The following is a 22,020-nucleotide window of genomic DNA, read 5'->3' on the forward strand; positions in this document are numbered from 1 at the left end:
TGATGCCAACCTAGCAGTTCGAAAGCACGTCCAAGTGCAAGTAGATAAATAGGTACTGCTCCGGCTAGAAGGTAAACGGCGTTTCCGTGCGCTGCTCTGGTTTCGCCAGAAGTGACTTAGTCATGCTGGCCACATGACCCGGAAGCTGTACGCCGCCTCCCTCGGCCAGTAAAGCGAGATGAGCGCCACAACCCCAGAGTCGTTCTCGACTAGATTTAATTGTCAGGGTCCTTTACCTTTTTTAAAATATCAAATCACACAGCTCTGCCCTACTCGAGCTCCCTGGTCCTGAATAGGGTATCTGTGCCCCTGAAGGACAAGGTGTGCAGCCTGGAACTCACTTTGGACTCACAGCTGTCCATGGAGGCGCAGGTCAATTCTGTATCCAGGGCAGCTGTCTACCAGCTCCACCTGGTACGCAGGCTGAGACCCTACTTGCCCGCGGACTGTCTTGCCAGAGTGGTGCATGCTCTAGTTATCTCCTGATTGGACTACTGCAATGCACTCTACATGGGGCTACCTTTGAAGGTGACCCAGAAACTGCAATTAATTCAGAATGCGGCAGCTAGACTGGTGACTGGGAGTGGCCGCCGAGACCACATAACACCAGTCCTGAGAGATCTGCATTGGCTCCCAGTATGTTTCTGAGCACAATTCAAAGTGTTGGTGCTGACCTTTAAAGCCCTAAACGGCCTTGGTGCTGTATACCTGAAGGAGTGTTTCCACCCCCATCGTTCAGCCCAGACACTGAGATCCAGCACCGAGGGCCTTCTGGCAGTTCTCTCATTGCGAGAAGTGAGGTTACAGGGAACCAGACAGAGGGCCTTCTCAGTAGTGGCGCCTGTCCTGTGGAACGCCCTCCCATCAGATGTCAAGGAAATAAGCAGCTATCTTATCTTTAAAAGACATCTGAAGACAGCCCTGTTTAGGGAAGTTTTAAATATTTAGTGCTGTATTGTTTTTAACACTCGATTGTGAGCTGCCCAGAGTGGCTGGGGAAACTCAGGCACATGGGCGGGGTATAAAGAATATATTATTATTATTATTATTATTATTATTATTATTATTATTATTATTATTTATCATCATCATCATCATCATCATCATCATCGTCGTCTTGCTGGCTGTGGAGCCAGCCTTGACAATGATTAAAGGGCAGGATCCATGTCCTCCTTTTCACCTGACTGCATCTTCCATGTATATGTGTGCCTTACATGCCTTAAATTCTGCCTTTACCATTTTTTTTGCAGCTTTTTCTTGGGCCACCTGCCAATGCTATGGGGAATGCTGAAAAATAATGAATGTGCTCATCAGCTCTTCTTGCAATGGTATGTAAAAAAATAACAATCAAGTAGTTTAAAATATGAGATAATGAATTGCATTTCCAGCAGTCTATATGCTGTCTTGGTTTGTTTGTTTTTTTAAAAATATTTAAATGCATGTCTGCAGACAGAAGCTGTTCCTTTTGAAATTTTGTGGGGCACCTACTAATTGTACATACTTCATCAATAATAAAATAATACGATAACTAGTTCTCATCCGGTTCAGAAGAAGTGTGAAAACTCCAAATGTTAGCCTCGCTGAAGAAGCAGATACTTGGGTGTGATATAATTTTGTGTTTGTGGTGTTGAAAGCTGATTAGCCAATGTAGAAATTTGCTTTGTTTGCCTGGGTACTGAGAGTGAACCTTTGGTCATGTGATGAAGCTACTGAGTTGCAAATTTGCCATCTGGAAAGGGTGGTGGTTGTTAGTCCCTCTCTGACCGTGACAAGTGATAATATTGCTTAACATTACATATTTTGTAAGGTGCCAAGCCTGTGCTGCACCGCACAAGACATTGTATGGATGTTTTTGATGTTTTAATTCTGTTGTAAATAAAGATTTGCCAGTAAAATTTCGAATAATATTTCCGTGGGCCTCGGCAATGTTTCATTTCCAAAGGAGTCAGTTCTTATGCTTCCAGTCACTTCAGACTGCGCAATATTTAATATCTGCGACAGGGAATGCCTTCTTTGGGGCTGCCGCCACCTCTGAACTTCTGAGGGAGGTGGAATTACCACTTCTGAACATAACACCTCAAGGGGTCTGTAGGGAAGCAGGTGGTCTGTCAGTTATTTGAGGCACAAGTCACCTAGGGCTTTAAAGGCTAGTGTGAGCAGATGTAGGGCTTATAAAGGAACCAGCAGCCAATGCAGCTGTTTTAGAACAGGGCTTCTAAAGGAAACCTCAGCAAATAATCTGGTCGCTGTGTTTGGGACCAGTTGAAGGCTCTGAGTCATCTTCAAGGGAAGCTCCCTGTAGAATACATTGCAGTCATCCCATCTGGAAGTTACCGGAGCATGGAGTACTATGGGCAGTTCATCTCTCTCTTGAATATTTTATATATACTCCAGCTGTCCCTATGTGCCGGGGAACATATTCTCATATCCCTGACACTAGAGATATGGCTTTTTTATTATTAAGTGAGACCATCTTCAGGAATTTCCTTTCAAGTCTTTACACAGCAATGACCTTAGAAAGAAAGAAAAAATACGATGTCTCTTGTTCTAGTATGTGCTTAGTATGGCAGCAGCATTTCTTACACCTTGTTTGATAGATAAATATGGTCATTAACTTGATCGTATGGTCACTTTTTACTACTGTTCAAATATCTTCCTTCACAGGGCTAATGAATATGGACCCATCTTGCGTTTTAATGCCTTTCACAGAGTCGTAGTACTGGTATTAAGTCCTGAAGGAGTAAAGGTATATTTTGCGGTTTTCCCCTCTGAGCATGAAAATGAAAGTGTTTTTTCAGAATTCCAGTATTTAGTGTATTATGCATCATTCCCTCTTCCAGGGAACTCTAGGAGTTGTGGCTTTGTGAAGACAGTAGGTAACTCCTAACAACTCCGAGCACATTGATCAAACTACAACTCCCAGGATTCTTTGGGAGAAGCCGTGACTGATAGAGACCTTGACTCTTTGTTGTTTTAGAGTCTTTTACACCTTATTACAAACCACTTGAGTACATTTTTTAATATATAGTAAGTGGTCTATTGATGCGGGTGGCGCTGTGGTCTAAACCACAGAGCCTAGGACTTGCCGATCAGAAGGTCGGCGGTTTGAATCCCTGCGACAGGGTGAGCTCCCTTTGCTTGGTCCCAGCTCCTGCCATCCTAGTAGTTCGAAAGCACATCAAAGTGCAAGTAGATAAATGGGTACAGCTCCAGTGGGAAGGTAAACGGCGTTTCCGTGCACTGCTCTGGTTCACCAGAAGCGGCTTAGTCATGCTGGCCACATGACCTGGAAGCTATACTACCCCTCGGCCAGTAAAGCGAGGTGAACGCCACAACCTCAGAGTCGTTTGACTGGACCTAATGGTCAGTGGTCCCTTTACCTTTACCTTTACCTTTACCTTTAAGTGGTCTATAAGAGGACTAAATTATCCCCACTCCCATCCTCCAACTTCACCACATTACATTCAGCAGGAAGGCTGCTGAATCATACACTTCTCAGTATCTCTGATTTAATCCCTATGGTTCAAACCATTTGTTTTCCCAATAGAAGAAATCTGTACATTTGGATTAAATATAGCAGGGGTGCAGTAATTAGAATTACTAAGGAAATGGAAGGAGATGGATATGAGGGATATAATTCATTCAGAGACCCTGCGTTCATAGATAGACCGATAACAAAAAGTTCAGTTCACAGGAATTGCCTTCTGGTGCTTTCAAATTTGCCATGAAAAGCAATCATAAATTTTTACTTGGTGATTGCTGTGCTCCTAAGTGCGCTTTTTTGGAAGTAAAGCTCCCTGAGTTCAATACCAAGTAAACATGTTTAGAATTATTAATTATTATTATTATTATTATTAATATTAATAATAATTAAATTTGTATGCTGCTATATACCCGCAGGTCTCAGGGAGGTTCACAGAATAAAATCACGATATAAAAACACAATACATCAGGCATGGACAAACTCTGGCCCTCCAGATATTTGGGACTACAATTCCCATCATCCTTAGCTAACACGACCAGTGGTCAGAGATGATGGGAATTGTAGTCCCAAACATCTGGAGGGCCAGAGTTTGCCTATGCCTGCAATATATCATCAAAATAAAAACAAGAGCAACCCAATAATCCCTCCCAACCCCACATTTTAAAAGGGCATTGCATGTCAGTCAGACAAAGGCCTGGTTAAAGAGGTACGTTTTTGTCTGTACAGTGGACCCACTACTGGGTAAACTGTAGGTTTCCCTTTGACGTTCTAATAGCAAACTTCCCTGCTAAGTCCATCTTGTCTGAGTGCCAGCCTCACACCCAGTTAAACATATTTCTCTCTTTTTGGAATATTTTTTGAATTTTATAACAAATAATGATACAAATCTCCATCATGTTATTTACAATTATTCTCCCTCCCCTCCTCTGGACTTCCCTCAACTCCCCCTCTGCTCAGTTATTTAGTTTTATGTATTGTATCCTGATTTTCCTACACAAAAATAAAACCCCTTATCATTTATCTGAAATATCTGAAATATCTGTTACTCAAATGAAAGTTACAGATAGGTAGCCGTGTTGGTCTGCCATAGTCAAAACAAAAAAATTCCTTCCAGTAGCACCTTAAAGACCAACTAAGTTAGTTCTTGGTATGAGCTTTCGTGTGCATGCCAACAGTGTCCTTCAGCTCTCTATATTGGACAAACAGGCCAAACCTTACGCCAAAGAATAAACGGACATAAATCTGACATCAAGAATCACAAGACAGAGAAACCAGTAGGAGAACACTTCAATCTCCCAGGACATTCTATACAAGATCTCAAAGTCCAATTTTCTTTTGGTAGCTCTTGATTTGAGATACCTAAGAAAAAGACTTCAGGGTGTTTAACAAAATTCATTTTAAACATTTTTTTCATTTCATTCTATATCATTTCCCAATATTTTAATGCATTTGCATTCCCACCACATATGATAAAATGTTCCTTCCTTTTCCTCACATCTCCAACATCTGTTATTTTCTTTCCTAAACATCTTTGCCATTTTTACTGGTGTGACATACCATCTATACATCATTTTCATGTAATTCTCTCTTAATAGTATGCAATCTGTGAATTTTATATCAACTTTCCACAATTTTCCCCACACCCAGTTATACATATCTGAGGTTTCTCTGAATCAGCATTTGTTGATTCAGAATGTGTCTTACAAAAAGGCATTTAAAACTTTTGGGGGGAAATACTCTGACACCACTTTTGGGGTGAACTTTCACACATTGAACCCTCTCAAGGCAGAAAGGTGAAGACCTCCCAGCCCGCCCCAAATTTAAATACCCCAAATCCCACCCTCTAAACACTGGTGGGATGGAGGAAGCCCTGTATATCTTATTCCCTCTTCACAATCTTAGCGGAGAGTATTCATTGTGACCACATGAATTACCATATTTTTCCGTGTATAAGACTATATTTTTTTCCTAATTTTTTGAAGTTTAAAATAAGGGGTCATCTTATACACAGATAGTGCATATTCTTAATTTTAAGTCCCCAAAAATAGGGGGTATCTTATACACGGGGGCGTGGGGGCGTGTTATATATGGAAAAATACAGTATATGTGAATATGGACTGACCAAATGATTTAATTTTAGGAGTTCCTGATGTTACCACAATACCCAAAGGATCCAGTTTCATATGGACGTCTTTTTAATTTATGCGGTGTACGGTAGGTAAGATGTACGTGGCGTGTGGGATGAGAAAATTCCATTGATTCAGAAAAAGGTTGTGATCTTTAATGCCACCAGGCAGGTGAATTTCTTCAGGCTCTGTTATATGCAGAAATGGATAGCACTGAATAACTTGGGTTCAGGATTCCTTAAGGACCACCTGAGCCCTTATATCCCAGCCCAGTCACTGAGAATATCCTGAGGAGCACTGTTCATCATCTTAACAGAGCGCTGACTGGCTTCAGCTGGAAGTTCAGTATTTTGCTTTGCTAGTCCCAGACTGTGGACCACTCTCGCAACAGAAATTTGGCAGTCATCCTCACTGCTAACTCTCAGACATTTCTCGGTAGACCTATTTTATGCGGACAGGTCAATTCAGCTCTCAGATGAGCCTGTCATTTTAAACGATTATTTTGTACACCACCTTACCTTGATATTTTCCATGAGTGGGAAGTATACACATATTTTTTTATAACATTTTTTATAAACAAATAAATAAAAAGTGCAGGAAATGCTGTGCGATCGAGGTGTCAAACCTATGAATTGGTGACAACAGACCCCCAAGTGCTGGATGGCATTTCTAAGTGGTTTCATACAGATATTGAAGCAGTGTAGGAGACAAGATAAACTCAAAAGTCTACCCAAGAGTCTATTCCCACTCTCTGGAACTGACACTGGAGGGAGATCTGGAAGCCCTGTCAATCAGAGAAGAGGTCAGTTCTTCTTCAACTCAGTCTTGGGCTGATTAACACCCAATACCCTTTTAAATGTGTTGCTGGGGGTGGGGTATTGTTATGTTTTTGTGCTTGCTTTTATTATGCATTTTGGGTTTTCTCCCTCCTGTAATTTTAATGAAATTTTCTGTTTTACATTTTAGAATATTCATTTAAACAATCTTAAAATATCAGTGACTTCCATTCTTCTCTTTCGATGGTTCATTTTGCATAACTTAAATCCCTGCATATTTTACATAAACTATACCATTCAGTATTCCATTATTCCATAAATTACATAAATAAAAAAAACTTATTCACACTGTTGAATTTATCTTAATGCTGCCAACATTTTCAAGTGTACACAATTTCCCCCGATATATTCAGTAAACATTTTCCAATCTTCTTTAAACGCATGTTCTTCTTGTTCTCTTAGGTCCGCAAGCTGTGCATATTCCATCAGTTTAAGTTGCCATTCTTCTCTAGTTAGGACCTGGCTCGTTTTCCATTTGGGGGGGGGGTAACAAAACATGGGCTGCAGTAGTGGCATACATAAATAACCTTTTTTGACACCTGGGAAATTCTATCTGAATTATCCCCAACTAAAAGGACTCTGGTTTTTTTTTGGGAAAGTACTTTTAAACATTTTTTTCAATTCATTATGAATTACTTCCCAATTCTCTTTTACTCTCTTACAGGTCCACCACATATGATAGAACGTACCCTTTTTATTTTTATGTTGTGAACCACCCTGAGATCTACAGATGAAGGGTAGTATACAAATTTAATCAATAATAATAACAATAGGGTCAGTCTTTCACCAGAGGAGCAAGGACTCTTCAGGGGTACTCATGAATAAGCTTCTCCTCACAGATAGGCACAATTCTCAGGCAACACAGAAGCCCTGCATGGGGCTGTGAAGGTTCTGCTTAAATGTCTTCAGTTCCAGACACAGAGTGCTGGAACAATGTCTTTTTACCAGCTTGCTGAGGTGTGTGTTTTGGTTTACTAGCTGTTAACTGGATCGCTCCTTCAGCTGACCTTTGGACACAGCATCTAGTGCTGCTGCTCTGTTTGACTTTTGCCACTCCTGTCTGTTTGCCATCAGACTGTGATTCTGTCACTGCCTCTGGCCAGCTGTCAGCTTCTGTGTCCATAAATCTCCAGGAGCAGGACAGTGGGTCAGAACAGGATATCAGAACTGGTCCTGAAATAGTAATAAAAATTCTCCATCTTTTTTCAGATTTTTAGGGAACGGCTTGGTGACTGATCGTGATTATGACCACTGGCACAAGCAGCGGAAAATTATGGACCCGGCCTTCAGTCGCAAGTAGATATTAAAACAGAATGTATTTTCTTAAGTGATGCTGCACATTTCGGTTCATGTTAATAACCTAACCACCTATCTCTAAATGTGCTTATGGCCCAAACAGCAATGATGTATGAATGTGCAGGCTTCTGGAGAGGCAATCGTGACTGTTTTACTTCTCTTGTTGCTGCTGTGAGCTAATCCATGATTTGGGTTAGCAGGTTGTCTGAACCAGGATTCATGGTTTGTCTCCCTCCAGACAAACCATAGGCAGTGTAAAACCAAGGACAAACCTTGGTTGCAGTTTGGCGCAAGACAAATCATGAGTGTGGGTTTAGGCAATAAACTAAGACAAACCACAGCTTAGCTCACAGCAGCAGGAGGACCAGATGTGGAGAGGAGCAAAGTAGCCACAATCTCCTCTCTGGAGAACCTGCACATTCATGCTAAGCTATAGTCCAAGTAGCTGTGCTTTGTTTCACCTCCATATTGGAGGCAGAAATAATTCTGTGTGTGTTGCTGGAAGCCACAGGAGGCGAAAGTAACCATGTTCTTGGGTCTTGCTTGCGAGAATGGAATGCTGTACTGCATGGGCCATGGGCCTGATCCAGTTTTCGCTCTTATGTTCGTTTCCACACCTTGGACAGTTTCCAGTTTGACCACAAAGTCCTGCCTTTGCTTGCTTTTATTAATTTCACAGTTACCTGATGGGCTTGATGGGACCCTTTAACGAGCAAACAGAAGAGCTTATGAGGGTGCTGGATGAAAAAGCCGATGGAGAAACTGCGGTGGATGTGATGAGCCTGCTGAAACGCGTGACGCTGGACGTCATTGCAAAGGTACTCGCCGGATGAATTTCCTGTTTCCATTAAGGAGCAGGGGATGCCTCTCATTCTGAGTCAAATTGAGTCAAAGGGCAGCACAAAGGACAAGTTTAATATGGGAGGAAAGGGTGTTGGGAAGCCCTCACCCTTTTGGGCTAACACATAGGGAAAGAAAATCTTACATTGAATGTCTGTTGAATAGAGCCACAGCACAAATAAATAATTTTTGCCAAGTATCTAGAGGAATGCTGCGATTCCCCAGCTCAACTTTCACCCAGCTGCATAAGACATGCAAAGCTGACATCAGACTAATAAAATTGTGTTGTAACTATTTTTTAAATTGCTGTTGCTGTTTTAATTGTATGGAATTCATGTTGGCTGGCTTTAATAGTGTTTAATTTTGGTTTTATTTTGTATATTTCTGTGCCAGGACCTTTAGGTGAAAGGCAGGCTATATATATGTTAAGTAAATATATAACAAAATGTACACATGCATACACAGCCTCTTGTGTTTCTGACCAATAAGCCAAGGGCTTTTTAACATTTCTATAACTCAAAAACAAGCTGAACCCCACAGGTAAAGGTAAAGGTACCCCTGCCCGTACGGGCCAGTCTTGACAGACTCTGGGGTTGTGTGCTCATCTCACTCTATAGGCCGGGGGCCAGCGCTGTCTGGAGACACTTCCGGGTCACGTGGCCAGCGTGACGAAGCTGCTCTGGCGAGCCAGCGCAGCACACGGAACGCCGTTCACCTTCCCGCTAGTAAGCGGTCCCTATTTATCTACTTGCACCCGGGGGTGCTTTTGAACTGCTAGGTTGGCAGGCACTGGGACCGAGCAACGGGAGCGCACCCCGCTGCGGGGATTCGAACCGCCGACCAGGCGATCGGCAAGTCCTAGGCGCTGAGGTTTTACCCACAGCGCCACCCGCGTCCCTTAACCCCACAGGTATAATGTACCAAAACATTTCCTCCTCTTTGGTGTTTAAAAGGCTTGAGAAATAGAGATCAAGCTTGAACTGCAAAGGAGGATGGCAGGATGCAAAGATGCTTTAGATCCCCTTTCTTCACATTATCAGGTAGCCTTTGGCCTTGAACTGAACACCCTGCATGATGAGAGCACGCCTTTTCCGCATGCGATGTCCACGATCATAAAAGGACTGGGTCAGTCACGCAATCCATCATTTAAGGTCAGTGCAGGCTTTTCTCATGGAACTCTGACCTTCTCTGAACCATACATTATTGCTTGCCAAGCTTATTCCAAGAGTCTCGGACAAATCCGTTTCGGCAACTGGCAAGTGATGTTATAACTTAGTTCTTTTGCACCCCAGCATTCCTGCGCCTCTTGAACATTTTTGCTTGGGCTTGCCCTGTTCTTCCTACTTGTTTCCAGACTGTCGTGTTACAACTGCAGGACCCGCATAGATTTTGCATAGCCGTTTTATTGCTGATCAATCAGCGATCTCTGATACGTGGGAATGGACCATTCAACACCTGCTGGTTGCTATTGCCTTCACAAAGGATGCTTGTCTAAGGGATCATGAACCGCCAATGGGCCACAGCTATCTTCTGTCTTAGCAGGTGGCTTTTGTTGACAGCTATGCCGTCCAGTAATATGTTCTTGGTTTTGCTCTGCTCTGCTCCTCATGATAGTATCTGCTATCTGTCTAGTATCTGCCAAAGTACAGGAAAGAAGTGAAGGAGGTTCAGGAGAGCTTGCTGCTGCTGCGCCGGTTTGGCAGCCAGTGTATCGAACAGAGACGCAAAGCCATCCAGAATGGGGAGGAGATCCCATTGGATATTCTGACTCAGATACTGAAGAGTGCAGGTAGGAGACTCCTTTTTTTAATATGCTTTTTATTAATTTTCTGGTTTACACAAACAAATACAATAAATTTCATTCATCGTCCACTCATTTCCTTATCCGCCGCTCTGCCAAGCCATGACTTCCCTCGCTCCCTCCAACCGGTTTTCCCTTTTTCAATCTACTTCCCGCAGTCTCTTCTTATTTTTCCAGTCCACGCCGTAAGATTTATTTCAGTCCTGCTAGTGTCTTCAGGTTCCTACAGTTATTATTTATCTTTTATCTTGAAAGACTGGCTGATTAATTTGTGTGTCTCTCAATGCCCTGTCTCCTAGAAGTGTAAGTTCCAGTGTTAAAAATCACAGTAATCTCCAATTTCCCCTTCTATTCTGTGTTATTTATATAATCCATAAATTTACTCCAGTCTCTTTGGAATTTTGCTTCATCCTGGTTTTGGATCCTGCAGGTCAGTTTTGCTAGTTCCGCATATTCCAACATCTTCGTCTGCCACTCCTCCATGAATGGCAATTCTTGTACTTTACATTTTTGGGCAAACAAAATTCTAGCAGCAGTCATTGCATACATAAATAACCTTCGATCCACTTTTTCAATTTCCTCTCCCATCAAGCCCAGCAAAAAGGCTTCTGGCTTTTTGGGAAAGGTATATTTAAACATCTTTTTCACTTCGTTGTAAATCATTTCCCAAAATGATTTTGTTTTCTCACATGACCACCACATGTGGTAAAAGTCACCATCCTTATCTTTACACTTCCCGCGTAATTTACTACTCATCCTAAACATGTTTGCCAATTTCACAGGTGGCAAGTACCATGGGTACATCATTTTCATTGTATTTTCTTTTAAGATGGTACATGCTGTAAATTTTAAGTTCTCGTTCCACAGTCTCACAACACTGAGTATGATGCGTGGGTAGGAGACTCCTTTTGAAGGAATCATAGAATTGGAAAGGACCAAATATAGGATGGGGAACACTTGGCTCACTAGCAGTACATGTGAAAAGGATCTAGGGGTCTTGATGGACCACGAGCTGAACGTGAGTCAACAGTGTGATGCAGCAGAAGCAAAAAAGGCTAATGCTATTCTAAGCTGCATCAACAGAAGTCTAGAGTCCAGATCAAGGGAAGTAATAGTACCACTCTATTCTGCCTTGGACAGACCACACCTGGAATACTGTGTCCAGTTCTGGGTGCCACAGTTTAAGAGGGATGTTGACAAGCTGGAACTTGTGCAGAGGAGGGCAACTAGGACAGTAAGAGCTTTCTGACAGTAAGAGCTGTTTGACAGTGGAACAGTCTCCCTTGGGATGTTGTGGACTCTCCCCTTGGGGTTTTTTAAGCAGAGGTTGGATGGCCATCTGTCATGGAGGCTTCCTTTTGGGCAGGGAGGTCAGCCTCACTCTTGATTTTCTGTCTTGACAGCTGAGGAAGGGGACTGCGATGCTGAAATTCTCCTGGACAATTTCGTCACTTTCTTCATTGCAGGTTGGTAGATCTATATTCCTTTTTCCCTTCCATCCTTTAATTATGAACTGGCCCAGACCCTGCGATCATCCTTTAAGGCCCTTCTTCATGGGCCTCCTCCGTGAGAGATCTGGAGGGTGGCAACATGAGAACAAGGCCTTTTCTGTGGTGGCTCCCCGCTTGTGGAATGCTCTTCCCAGGGAGGTTCGACTGGCGCCTTCATTATATATGTCCAGGCACCAGGCGGAAATGTCCCTCTTCAACCAGGCCTTTGGCTAATTAAACAATCTGTGGCCTTTTAAACTGAGTGGTGGTGGTGGTGATATTGTTTTTATTTGTTATTACGGTATGTATTTTTGTGTTGTAAACCAACTGTGATCTTCGGATGAAAGGTGGTATAGAAATTTAATAGATCGTAATAGTAAAGTAATTAGATTCCCTGTCCTGCAGGTCACGAGACCACTGCCAACTTGCTGTCTTTTACCATATTGGAACTGGGACGGCAACCTGACATATTGAAGAAGTGGGTGAAGTCCGCCATTCCCTTTTATCCTTCGTTTATTTGTGTTTTTATTTTTTAGCAGGTCCCTCCTACCCACTGACGGTCCGTTGAGTTATTTTATGCACTCTGTGTATGTCTAATGTAGTACCTCAGGTTACATACGCTTCAGGTTACAGACTCCACTAATCCTGAAATAATACCTCGGGTTAAGAACATTGCTTCAGGATAAGAACAGAAATCATGCTCTGGCGGCGCGGCGGCAGCAGGAGGCCCCATTAGCTAAAGTGGTGCTTCGGGTTAAGAACAGTTTCAGGTTAAGATCGAACCTCCGGAACGAATTATGTACTTAACCTGAGGTACCACTGTATCCAGAAACTGGAGCTTTCTCTGTATCCAGGAAAAGGAGTTCAAGGTGGCGTACAGAGTTCTCTTCCTCCCTATTTTATCTTCACAACAGCCTTGTGAGATAGGCTAGGCTGAGAGTGAGTGACTGGCCCATGATCACCTAGTGAGCGTCACGGCTGAGTGAGGATTTGAACCTTGGTCTGCCAGGTTTTAGTCCAACACTCCAACCATTATACGTGTTGCATCTCCCTTCTCTCTAAATGTGTTGAACTGTGTCCTGGATTGTAACCACCCAGAGCACCTAAACTGGCTATGATTTGGGAGCAATTATTTCTTATCTTTGGACGAACCAAACCAATATGCATTTTGACTGTGTGAGTGAATTATGGTGCTGCTTAGTCCTAGGAAGGTACCGTATTTTTCGCTCTATAAGACACACTTTTTCCCTCCTAAAAAGTAAGGGGAAATGTGTGTGCGTCTTATGGAGCGAATGAAGGCTGTGCAGCTATCCCAGAAGCCAGAACAGCAAGAGGGATCGCTGCGCAGTGCTCCCTCTCACTGTTCTAGCTTCTGGCTTAGCCGCGCGAAGCCTCTTCAGGGCAGCGGGATGAAGGCTGTTCTGGCTTCTGGGATTCAGAATATTTTTTTTTCTTGTTTTTCTCCTCCAAAAACTAGGTGCGTCTTATGGTCTGGTGTGTCTTATAGAGCGAAAAATACGGTAAATACAGATACTTTCAAAGATAGATATCTGCCTTTTAGCATAATAAACAATCCACGGACCTTTGAGTAACGTTTCTCCTGCATTTCCTTCTTAAGACTTCAGGCTGAAGTGGACGAGGTCGTTGGGGTGAAGAGAGATGTTGCCTATGAAAATCTCGCAGAGCTTAAATACTTATCACAGGTACACTTGGAGAATGCTCTGAAAAGCTCCCACGTGCCCAGCCATTAAGAGTAAGACATTGGTTTTAAGATGAAACTTGAGGCCTCGTTTTAGAGCAAAGAATATCTCAAAGCTCTTTAACTGTAATATTAACACCGTGAGGAAAAATAATTATCAGTTTCTCGTAAGGAATTCTGACTGTGCAAAGAAATCTTACCTGACGCATCACCCTCCAGAAGAATAAATGTGGTACTGTGATACTTGTTTAACTGTTCAAACACTGGATATGCAATGACTCTAATTCTTCTTGATCCATCCCTGTAGCAGTAGGAAAGTTCAACTAGTGCCAGCAGAAAATCCCTTAGTGCAGAAGCAGCCAAGATGGTACTCTCCAGATGTTATGGATTACAGGTCACCAGCCAGTGGTTAGGGATGGTGGGAGGGCACTGCATTAACTATCTCTTCCTTACATCACATTACTATGTGGTCCTTTCGTTCGGGCATGATGGAATAAATATGTCTCTCTTACTCATTTCTTGTGCACAGATCTTCTTATTAGGTTATGCTTCCTTTATGCAGTGGTACCTTGCTTCTCGAACATTATCCATTCTGGAAGTCCGTTTGACTCTCAAAATGTTTAAAAACCAAGGCATAGCTTCTGATTGGCTGCAGGAGCTTCCTGCACACAAGCGGAAGCCGCATCGGATGTTCAGCTTCCGAAAAACCTTCAAAAACCGGAACATTTACTTCCGGGTTTTTGTCGTTCGGGAGCCGATTGGTTCATCAATTAAGCTGTTCGAGAACCAAAATTCCACTGTAAATTCTATAAACTGTTCTGGTCTATATTCTGTTACCATTGCATTTCCTGAGCACTCAGAGAACATTGTTTTGCACAGCATGCCAGTTTTTGCTGTGTTTGCCCTGTCTTCTAATTTTCAGTTTGTAAAGAGCTAGGAGAACTGGCAGTCTCCTCTGGGGACTAGATAGCAAACTATTGCTGCTAGTAGGATACTCCTACAACAATGAAATGGTAGATGAGGCTCACTTTTTCTGGTTCTGCAAAATGAGCAGTCTTGATCTGCATCCCTGATGAGTGCTTATCTGGGAGTCAGCCCCACTGAACACAGGGGCTGCATTTGGCCACAGCATAGCACTCAGAGAGCAAGCCTAGCTTCCTGCTGGGTTCTTGCACTTTCCCCTTCCCTCTCTTCTGGTATAGTAACAAGAACATCAGAAACTTCCATTTCTGGTTTAGATGAACCACAATTCAGTGTGTCATCAGACCTCTAAATACAGTCGTACCTTGGTTTTCAAACTGCCTAGTTCTCGAACGTTTTGGCTCCCAAACGATCAAACCCCAGGAGTGAGTGTTCTGGTTTTCAAACGTTCTTTTGGAAGCCGAACATCCGACAGGACTTCCGCGGCTTCCGATTGGCTGCAGGAGCTTCTTGCAGCCAATCGGAAGCCGCACTTTGGTTTCCAAACATTTCAGAAGTCGAACAGACTTCCAGAACAGATTTTGTTTGACTTCTTTTTTTTTTTTTAAATAAATTTTTATTAGTTTTTCATAAGTAAAAAAGAAACAAAGCAAAAACATAAACAAACACAAAATCGACTTCCCCGTACCACCCCTTTTCTGCATTCTTGTTTCAAGATTTTTCAGCAACCCTTTCGTAATAAACTTGTTTATATTTCATAAATTTAACTTCCATAAGTTATTAATACAACTGTAGTTCTTTATCTCTTATTACCCTGAGCCCCTAATTTTCCAAATTACAACAGTTTTTAAGATAAACTTTGAATTTGTTCCAATCTTCATCCACCGCCTCTTTCCCCCGGTCTCGAATTCTGCCAGTCATCTCTGCCAGTCCCATATAATCAATCACCTTCGTCTGCCATTCTTCCAACGTGGGTAAATCTTGCGTCTTCCAATACTTTGCTAGAAGGATTCTTGCTGCTGTTGTGGCATACATAAAAAATGTCCTATCCTTCTTTGGCACCATTTGGCCCACCATGCCCAAGAGAAAGGCTTCTGGTTTTTTAATAAAGGTTCTCTTCAGAACTTTTTTAATTTCATTATAGATCATTTCCCAGAAAGCCTTAATCTTCGGGCAGGTCCACCAAAGGTGATAGAAGGTTCCCACCGTTTCATTCAGATTTTGTTTGACTTCTGAGGTACAACTCTGCTGTTTAATTTTGTGAAACTTTCTTAACTGCTCATGGATGTGTTTGAAGAAAAGAGGGAGCAGTCAAACCCAGGGAGATAATTCTTGTAACACTAAACCATGGTTTGCCATTGCTGCCAAAGCAGCTCATTGAGACGTACTTCTGAGTAGACAGGTGTAGCCTTGCACTGTAGATTTCTTTTTTTATTCCCCTTCTGCAAGAAAAATACAAAGTAGGAAACTTACACGGGAATTAAGGCTGAGAACAAGTTATTAGTTCAAATAGCCCCAATAAACGTGTGACTGAGCTGAGTTTCTGTGGGAAGAATTCCAGATGAAAACCCAACCCTTCCATTTAACAAATCATGCTAGTTGGTGAAACGAAATAGCTTTTTTTACCTTTACCCTCTTAGGTTCTCAAAGAATCCCTGCGGTTATATCCACCAGCTCCAGGAACTGTCCGCTGGACTGAAAAAGAATGTGTCATTGAAGGAATCAAAATTCCAGCAGAAACCACTTTAATGGTGAGTTTTGTTTGAAAGCCATGTGCTGTTATCTAACACATTGGAATTCAACATCAAACTTCCTCTGATGTAACTGACTATTATGTCCAGGGCAATGTATGTGCTGTGATTCGCTAAGAGGATGAGAAAGCAGCACAATCAGCTCATGGCTTGTGGTGGGGATGGCGAATGGGGAGAGGGCCTTCTCAGTAGTGGCACCCGCCCTTTGGAACGCCCTCCCATCAGATGTCAAGGAAATAAACAACTATCTGACTTTTAGAAGACATCTGAAGCCAGCCCTGTTTAGGGAAGTTTTTAATGTCTGGTGTTTTGTTGTATTTTTAATATTTTGTTGGAAGGAGCCCAGAGTGGCTGGGGAAACCCAAACAGATGGGCGGAGTATAAATAAGTTGTTGTTGTTTATTATCCTTACTGTGGCAAACCTAGGCAAGAGACATAGTAATATCTCAAAGACTGTGCTGAATAATTTCTTGGTTCCTTGCATCTCTCTTGCATCTCTCTGTGATGAATAGTAATAATTGCCGAGTAGGGCCATGCATTAGGGTTGCCATATTCCTAAAAGTAAAATTCCTGAGGCCCACAAAGTTGTTTAGCTTTTTTTAAAAAAGGAAATCACCACAATTATTGAGCTTTTTTTTGGGAAACCTCCCCCTCCCCCCGAGTGATTTTAAGCTTTTGGAGCTGTTTCCACTGCTCCCCCCACCGATGCCATTTTTACACCCAGAAACCTGTCTACCATGCATGGCTAAGTTAAAAAAAAAAAGTTACGCAAATCTGCTCCTTAGAATGACTAGCAGAAGCAGAATTAAATTGTGCAAGCTGTAAATTATGTGAAATGCAGGATGACCTGCAAATTAACTTACCTCGCAATCCTATACATGCCTACCCTGTCAAGTAGAGATGATTACATGTGGCATATAGGATTACAATGTTGATACAGGTTGCAGTATTCGGTTTTTGGATTGTTGCAGAATTTTTCTTCTTCTTTTAATCACAGAACGATTGGTTTTGTACCCCACATTACCAGGCAATTTTTCCACTCAAAGCAGCTTTTAATGTCTAAAATAACACAATAGTTTAACAAAACAAAGTTAAGCTATAACAAAGCAATGAAATATTAAAAAGCGGGGGGGGCGGGGGGCGGGACACTAACTGATAATGTATGCTAGGAAATGTGTACTTAGTGGGGGTGTTCAGTGTGATCACTTATAGTTATTATTAAATGCTTTTATAATTTCTTTGCTCACAGTTAAGTTCCCTTGAGCCCTTTAGGAATAAGGCGATGCATGTTCTACGCAGGACTAATCGGGGAAAGGAACCAGGACTTGATTAAAATACTGTATGCATTTGCCTGTAACTTTGAACAACCAATGTTTTAAGAGTCATATATACAAATGTAAACTGTTCTGTTCCCTTGGCAGTTCAGCACCTATGTCATGGGACGTATGGAAAGGTTTTTCAAGGATGCGCTGGTCTTTGATCCTGAGCGATTTAGCAAAGACCAGCCAAGGTGAGTCCCTTTGTTATTTGTTCTAACAAATCATCATCATCATAATTTATTTATACACTGCCCATCTGGCTGGGTTTCCCCAGCCACTCTGGGTGGCTTCCAACAGAATATTAAAATACAATAGTCTATTAAACATTAAAAGCTTCCCTAAACAGGGCTGCCTTCAGATGTCTTCTAAAAGTCTGGTAATTGTTCTTTTTGACATCTGGTGGGAGGGCGTTCCACAGGGCAGGTGCTACCACCGAGAAGGCCCTCTGCCTGGTTCCCTGTAACTTGGCTTCTCGCAGCGAGGGAACCGCCAGAAGGCCCTCAGCACTGGACCTCAAAAATACGTGGTGACTGTCATTGAGACATACCACTAATTCTTAAGATTTTCAGAGGGCTTGAAGAAAATATCAGAAATTTTTGAATGCCAAACACGACATTAGGACAGGTATTGGAAGTGTCTGCCGGGTAGGGGTGTAAGAAGGCATCCGTTTCTATTGCAATCCATCTTCGTTGTGGTCAGTGCTGTCTCCATTCTGCTGCAGTTTGTCATCTGATTAAAAAACTTACATTATTCACTTTGCTGTCTGCTGCGGTGGAATTTCACGTTGCTAATTACGCTATTCCATCCCATTCATTTCGGTGCAAAGGAAATGCAATGCACACAGAGAACCAATCATAATCGATTGCATACCACTTGCAGACTGAAAACAACAGCAACAAGTGAATATTGATTGTATTTGCTGGATTGATTTCCATTTGGCACGTGGAATGAATAAGCAAACATCAAATTCTCCTGCATCTGTACCAGCAGACTATAAAATTTTCTGCCCCGTGTCGGACTTTTTAGCCCTTTTCCCTTACTTCTGATAAAAACTTAAGAGTTTCCAGTAAATGGCAACATTCAGAAAATTATTTCACTTATTTAGGGTTGCTACGTGACCAGGGATAAAAACAGACTTGCCTTCTTTCTGTGCTTTTTAACAGAAGCTTGATCTGTAGAAATTAATTGACAGAGCTTTTTTGGGCGTAAGCAGAGATCAGGAAGTGACTATGACTATTATCAACCTGCTATTCAATACAACGCCTAAATGGGAAGGCTCACTCATAAAGCAAGGTCCCAGGTTGAGTCCTCAGTATTTCCATGTAGGGTTGGGAAATACTCCCTGCCTGACCCCTGAAGAGCTGCTGCCAGCCAGTGTAGACAATATTGAGCTAGATGGACCAATATCTGACTCTGTATAAAGCACCTTACTGTGTTCCTATGTTCATTAGCAGCTATAATATATGCTGCTGTTTAGATGGAAGCCTGTCTGGTGTTTTCAAAACCATCTTATTCTTGTCTGTCTTGTTTTTGTGATGGTTTAGGCCGTCCTTTTGCTATTTCCCATTTTCCCTGGGACCTCGTTCCTGTATTGGGCAGATATTTGCACTGGTAAGTAAAGCAGTCCGCTGGTCAAGTGATGCAGAAGATAGGTCCCTTTGTTTGAATTGCATCCCCTCCTCTTCTGCTTTTATGGAATCCTACTTGCTGCTGCGGGAGGCGGGTGGCGCTGTGGATTAAACCACAGAGCCTAGGACTTGCTGATCAGAAGGTTGGCGGTTTGAATCCCCGTGATGGGGTGAGCTCCCGTTGCTCAGTCCCTGCTCCTGCCAACCTAGCAGTTCGAAAGCACGTCAAAGTGCAAGTAGATAAATAGGTACCGCTCCGGCGGGAAGGTAAATGGCATTTCCATGCGCTGCTCTGGTTCACCAGAAGCGGCTTAGTCATGCTGGCCACATGACTGGCTGTACGCCGGCTACCTTTGCCAATAAAGCGAGATGAGCACCGCAACCCCAGAGTCAGTCACGACTGGACCTAAATGGTCAGGGGTCCTTTTACCTTTTTACTTACTGCTGCAGGCAGGAGTGGAAGCGGAGTGAAGGTACTAGTGGAGTAGCAAGATGGGAGACCCAATGGCAATCTCAAGGATGCCTCAGAATTTTTAGTGGAAGAAGCACCATTTTATAAAGCAAAGATGAAGAACCTTAACCCCCCCCCCCCGGTGTCGTTGGACTTCGACTCCCATCAATACGAACCAGCATGGCCAAAGCCATGGTTTCGGAAGCTGGTGTCATAGTCCGGTTCATGGGCAATCGAAGTCCCAGCTGGGGATGTCGGGACCGGGGGCAAGATGGCGGGGTGGGAGCAGAAACGGGAGTCGAGAAGCCAGGAGTCAAGAAGCCAAGGGTCCGAGGGTCAGGAAGCAAGGAGTCATGAAGTCAAGGGTCCAAGGACCAAGAAGCAAGGAGTCACGAAGGCAGGGGTCCAAGGAGCAAGGAGTCAAGGAACCAAACGCAGCAAGGCAGGGAACGTGTTGCTGTGGCAAAGAGCTCTGACAACCATATGTCAGGAGTGCTCTGATGGTGTTTCCTGCTTGGCAGGGGGTTGGACTCGATGGCCCTTGTGGTCTATTCCAACTCTATGATTCTATGATTCTATAAATGCTGACCTTATATCCCTTCCCAGCTCTTGCCACCAGCTGCTGTGAGTTATCAATCAGCCTCACCTGTGAGGCCGCACCTTGCCTCTTCAGAACAAATTTAGGAAGGCCCCAATCCTGGTCACAGGGCCTGGCTCCTGCACGCACCCCTGACAGCTGGCTTCTTTCAACAACCCATAGTTAAGATCAACCACAGTTTAGAGTTCCAGATAGAATGCTAAACAGTGGTTATTGGAAAACGGAATGGGAAGCTTCCAAACTGATGGAGAAGAGAAGGGAGCATGTGAGTTCAAGGCCTACTTAGACTCGTTCTGGTCATCCTAAATTATGGTTTTAACATGCGGATGGGGGACCTCAGGCCCAAGAGCTGAATGCAGCCCATCGAGCCCTTCTGTATAACCCTTGAAGACTACCCAGGTGAAACCACTCTCTGGCCTTGCTACTCACCACCTCAAATGCTTTGGATTGGCTGGAATTGGTCACTGAACTGTGGTCATGCATCTTGCTTGCCCAAATGGAGGATGAAAATGGGTGTCAAAGGTGCATCCGGAAACATGGCTGGAACGTAACATACTGTGAGAGTCCTAACTGTTGCTCAACCCACCTCTTTCCTCTGGCCCTGCCCTCTTACAAGGCTAGCACCCCCTTAAAAGTTAACCAAAAAGGAATTAGGCCCTTGGACTAAAATGTGCTGCAACAATCAAAAAGACAACTTTTTTTTAATCCAAAAAACAAACAAAAACCCCTTTGGTTTGGGCCTTCAAAGGTACTCAGTTAAGGTAATTGAAGGTGACACCTGACCAGTGATATCTGTCATCTCTGAGTGCACTTTCAACCAAGGAATTTTGGTGACACAGATTTACAATTGTCTTTTCACCATTTTCAAGTCTGAACAAGTGGCTGGTGGCTGACTTGCACGTAGTTTTTAAGAGCGAGGTGTCTCCCCAATCTGGCATGTGCTCTGGGAGGGATGTACTCAGTCTAGGAGCTTCGTAGTCACTGTGGTTTGGGATTTGTGCAATCAGGGTGTAACCAGTGAGGAAGTAGCAATATACTGGGAAATGGGTGTGAGCAATGTAAGGATCTAAGGATTTCTTAAAACAAGGCCACCGGAAACTGTGTACAAAATTGTGTAAATTGAAGGAGCTCTTGAAATATGCTCTAGGAAGGCTCCCATTTAATTTGGGTTGCAAAATACATTATTAATTAAACATGCTACAGTTGTGGGAAGCAATAATAATAATAATAATAATAATAATAATAATAATAATAATACAGTGACATCTTACTTTGTGGGAAATTGTGTTAGCGCATAATTGGGTATTGGTAGGTTTTGTTATAAGGATGAGCTTGTGGTGATTATACACCTAAATTTGGCAATTTTGGGGGAATGATAACTGAGACAAATCAGACGTGTTAATTGTGCAGTTACCACCCCCACCCCCTGCATTTGAACAAACCATATTAGGTTTGCTTTATATTTTTAGAAGGTCCTGCAAGCACTTATGTGCTAAAGATGTGGGGTATTTAATGTTTAAACCATCAATAACAAGTATACAATGTTAAATGAAAACAAGAAATGGTAGGGTTAAGATTCCACAGAAACAATGAGTGCTTTTTCAAGTTGAGACGATATGATGAATGCCATCTTACATTTTAAAAAGCAACAAAAGCCATGCTGGTCCATAAGTAAAAGTGGTCAATACCTTTATTAGGATCAACAAAAATGTCATGAAATAGTGGCATGGTTTCATGTTCTCCAGAACGCTTAGAATCAGGTAGAATTTCCACTAAATTC

General features: G+C 42.7%; 1 protein-coding gene across 1 annotated transcript in view; it reads left to right on the forward strand.

Annotated features, from left to right (window-relative positions):
- The window catches only part of LOC114585577 (cholesterol 24-hydroxylase-like), a 30,435-nt gene that overhangs the window by 3,055 nt on the left and 5,360 nt on the right, over positions 1-22,020 (forward strand). The window contains exons 2-14 of the mRNA XM_077924176.1: positions 1,251-1,328; positions 2,665-2,746; positions 5,625-5,698; positions 7,656-7,742; positions 8,422-8,560; positions 9,623-9,733; positions 10,215-10,371; positions 11,787-11,849; positions 12,279-12,351; positions 13,492-13,576; positions 16,134-16,244; positions 17,666-17,754; positions 19,108-19,174. Of these exons, the coding sequence (XP_077780302.1) occupies positions 1,251-1,328; positions 2,665-2,746; positions 5,625-5,698; positions 7,656-7,742; positions 8,422-8,560; positions 9,623-9,733; positions 10,215-10,371; positions 11,787-11,849; positions 12,279-12,351; positions 13,492-13,576; positions 16,134-16,244; positions 17,666-17,754; positions 19,108-19,174 (1,216 nt within the window). The remainder of the gene's footprint in view (positions 1-1,250; positions 1,329-2,664; positions 2,747-5,624; positions 5,699-7,655; positions 7,743-8,421; positions 8,561-9,622; positions 9,734-10,214; positions 10,372-11,786; positions 11,850-12,278; positions 12,352-13,491; positions 13,577-16,133; positions 16,245-17,665; positions 17,755-19,107; positions 19,175-22,020) is intronic.

Source organism: Podarcis muralis, chromosome 1, assembly GCF_964188315.1.
Source record: "Podarcis muralis chromosome 1, rPodMur119.hap1.1, whole genome shotgun sequence".
NCBI lineage: Eukaryota > Metazoa > Chordata > Lepidosauria > Squamata > Lacertidae > Podarcis > Podarcis muralis.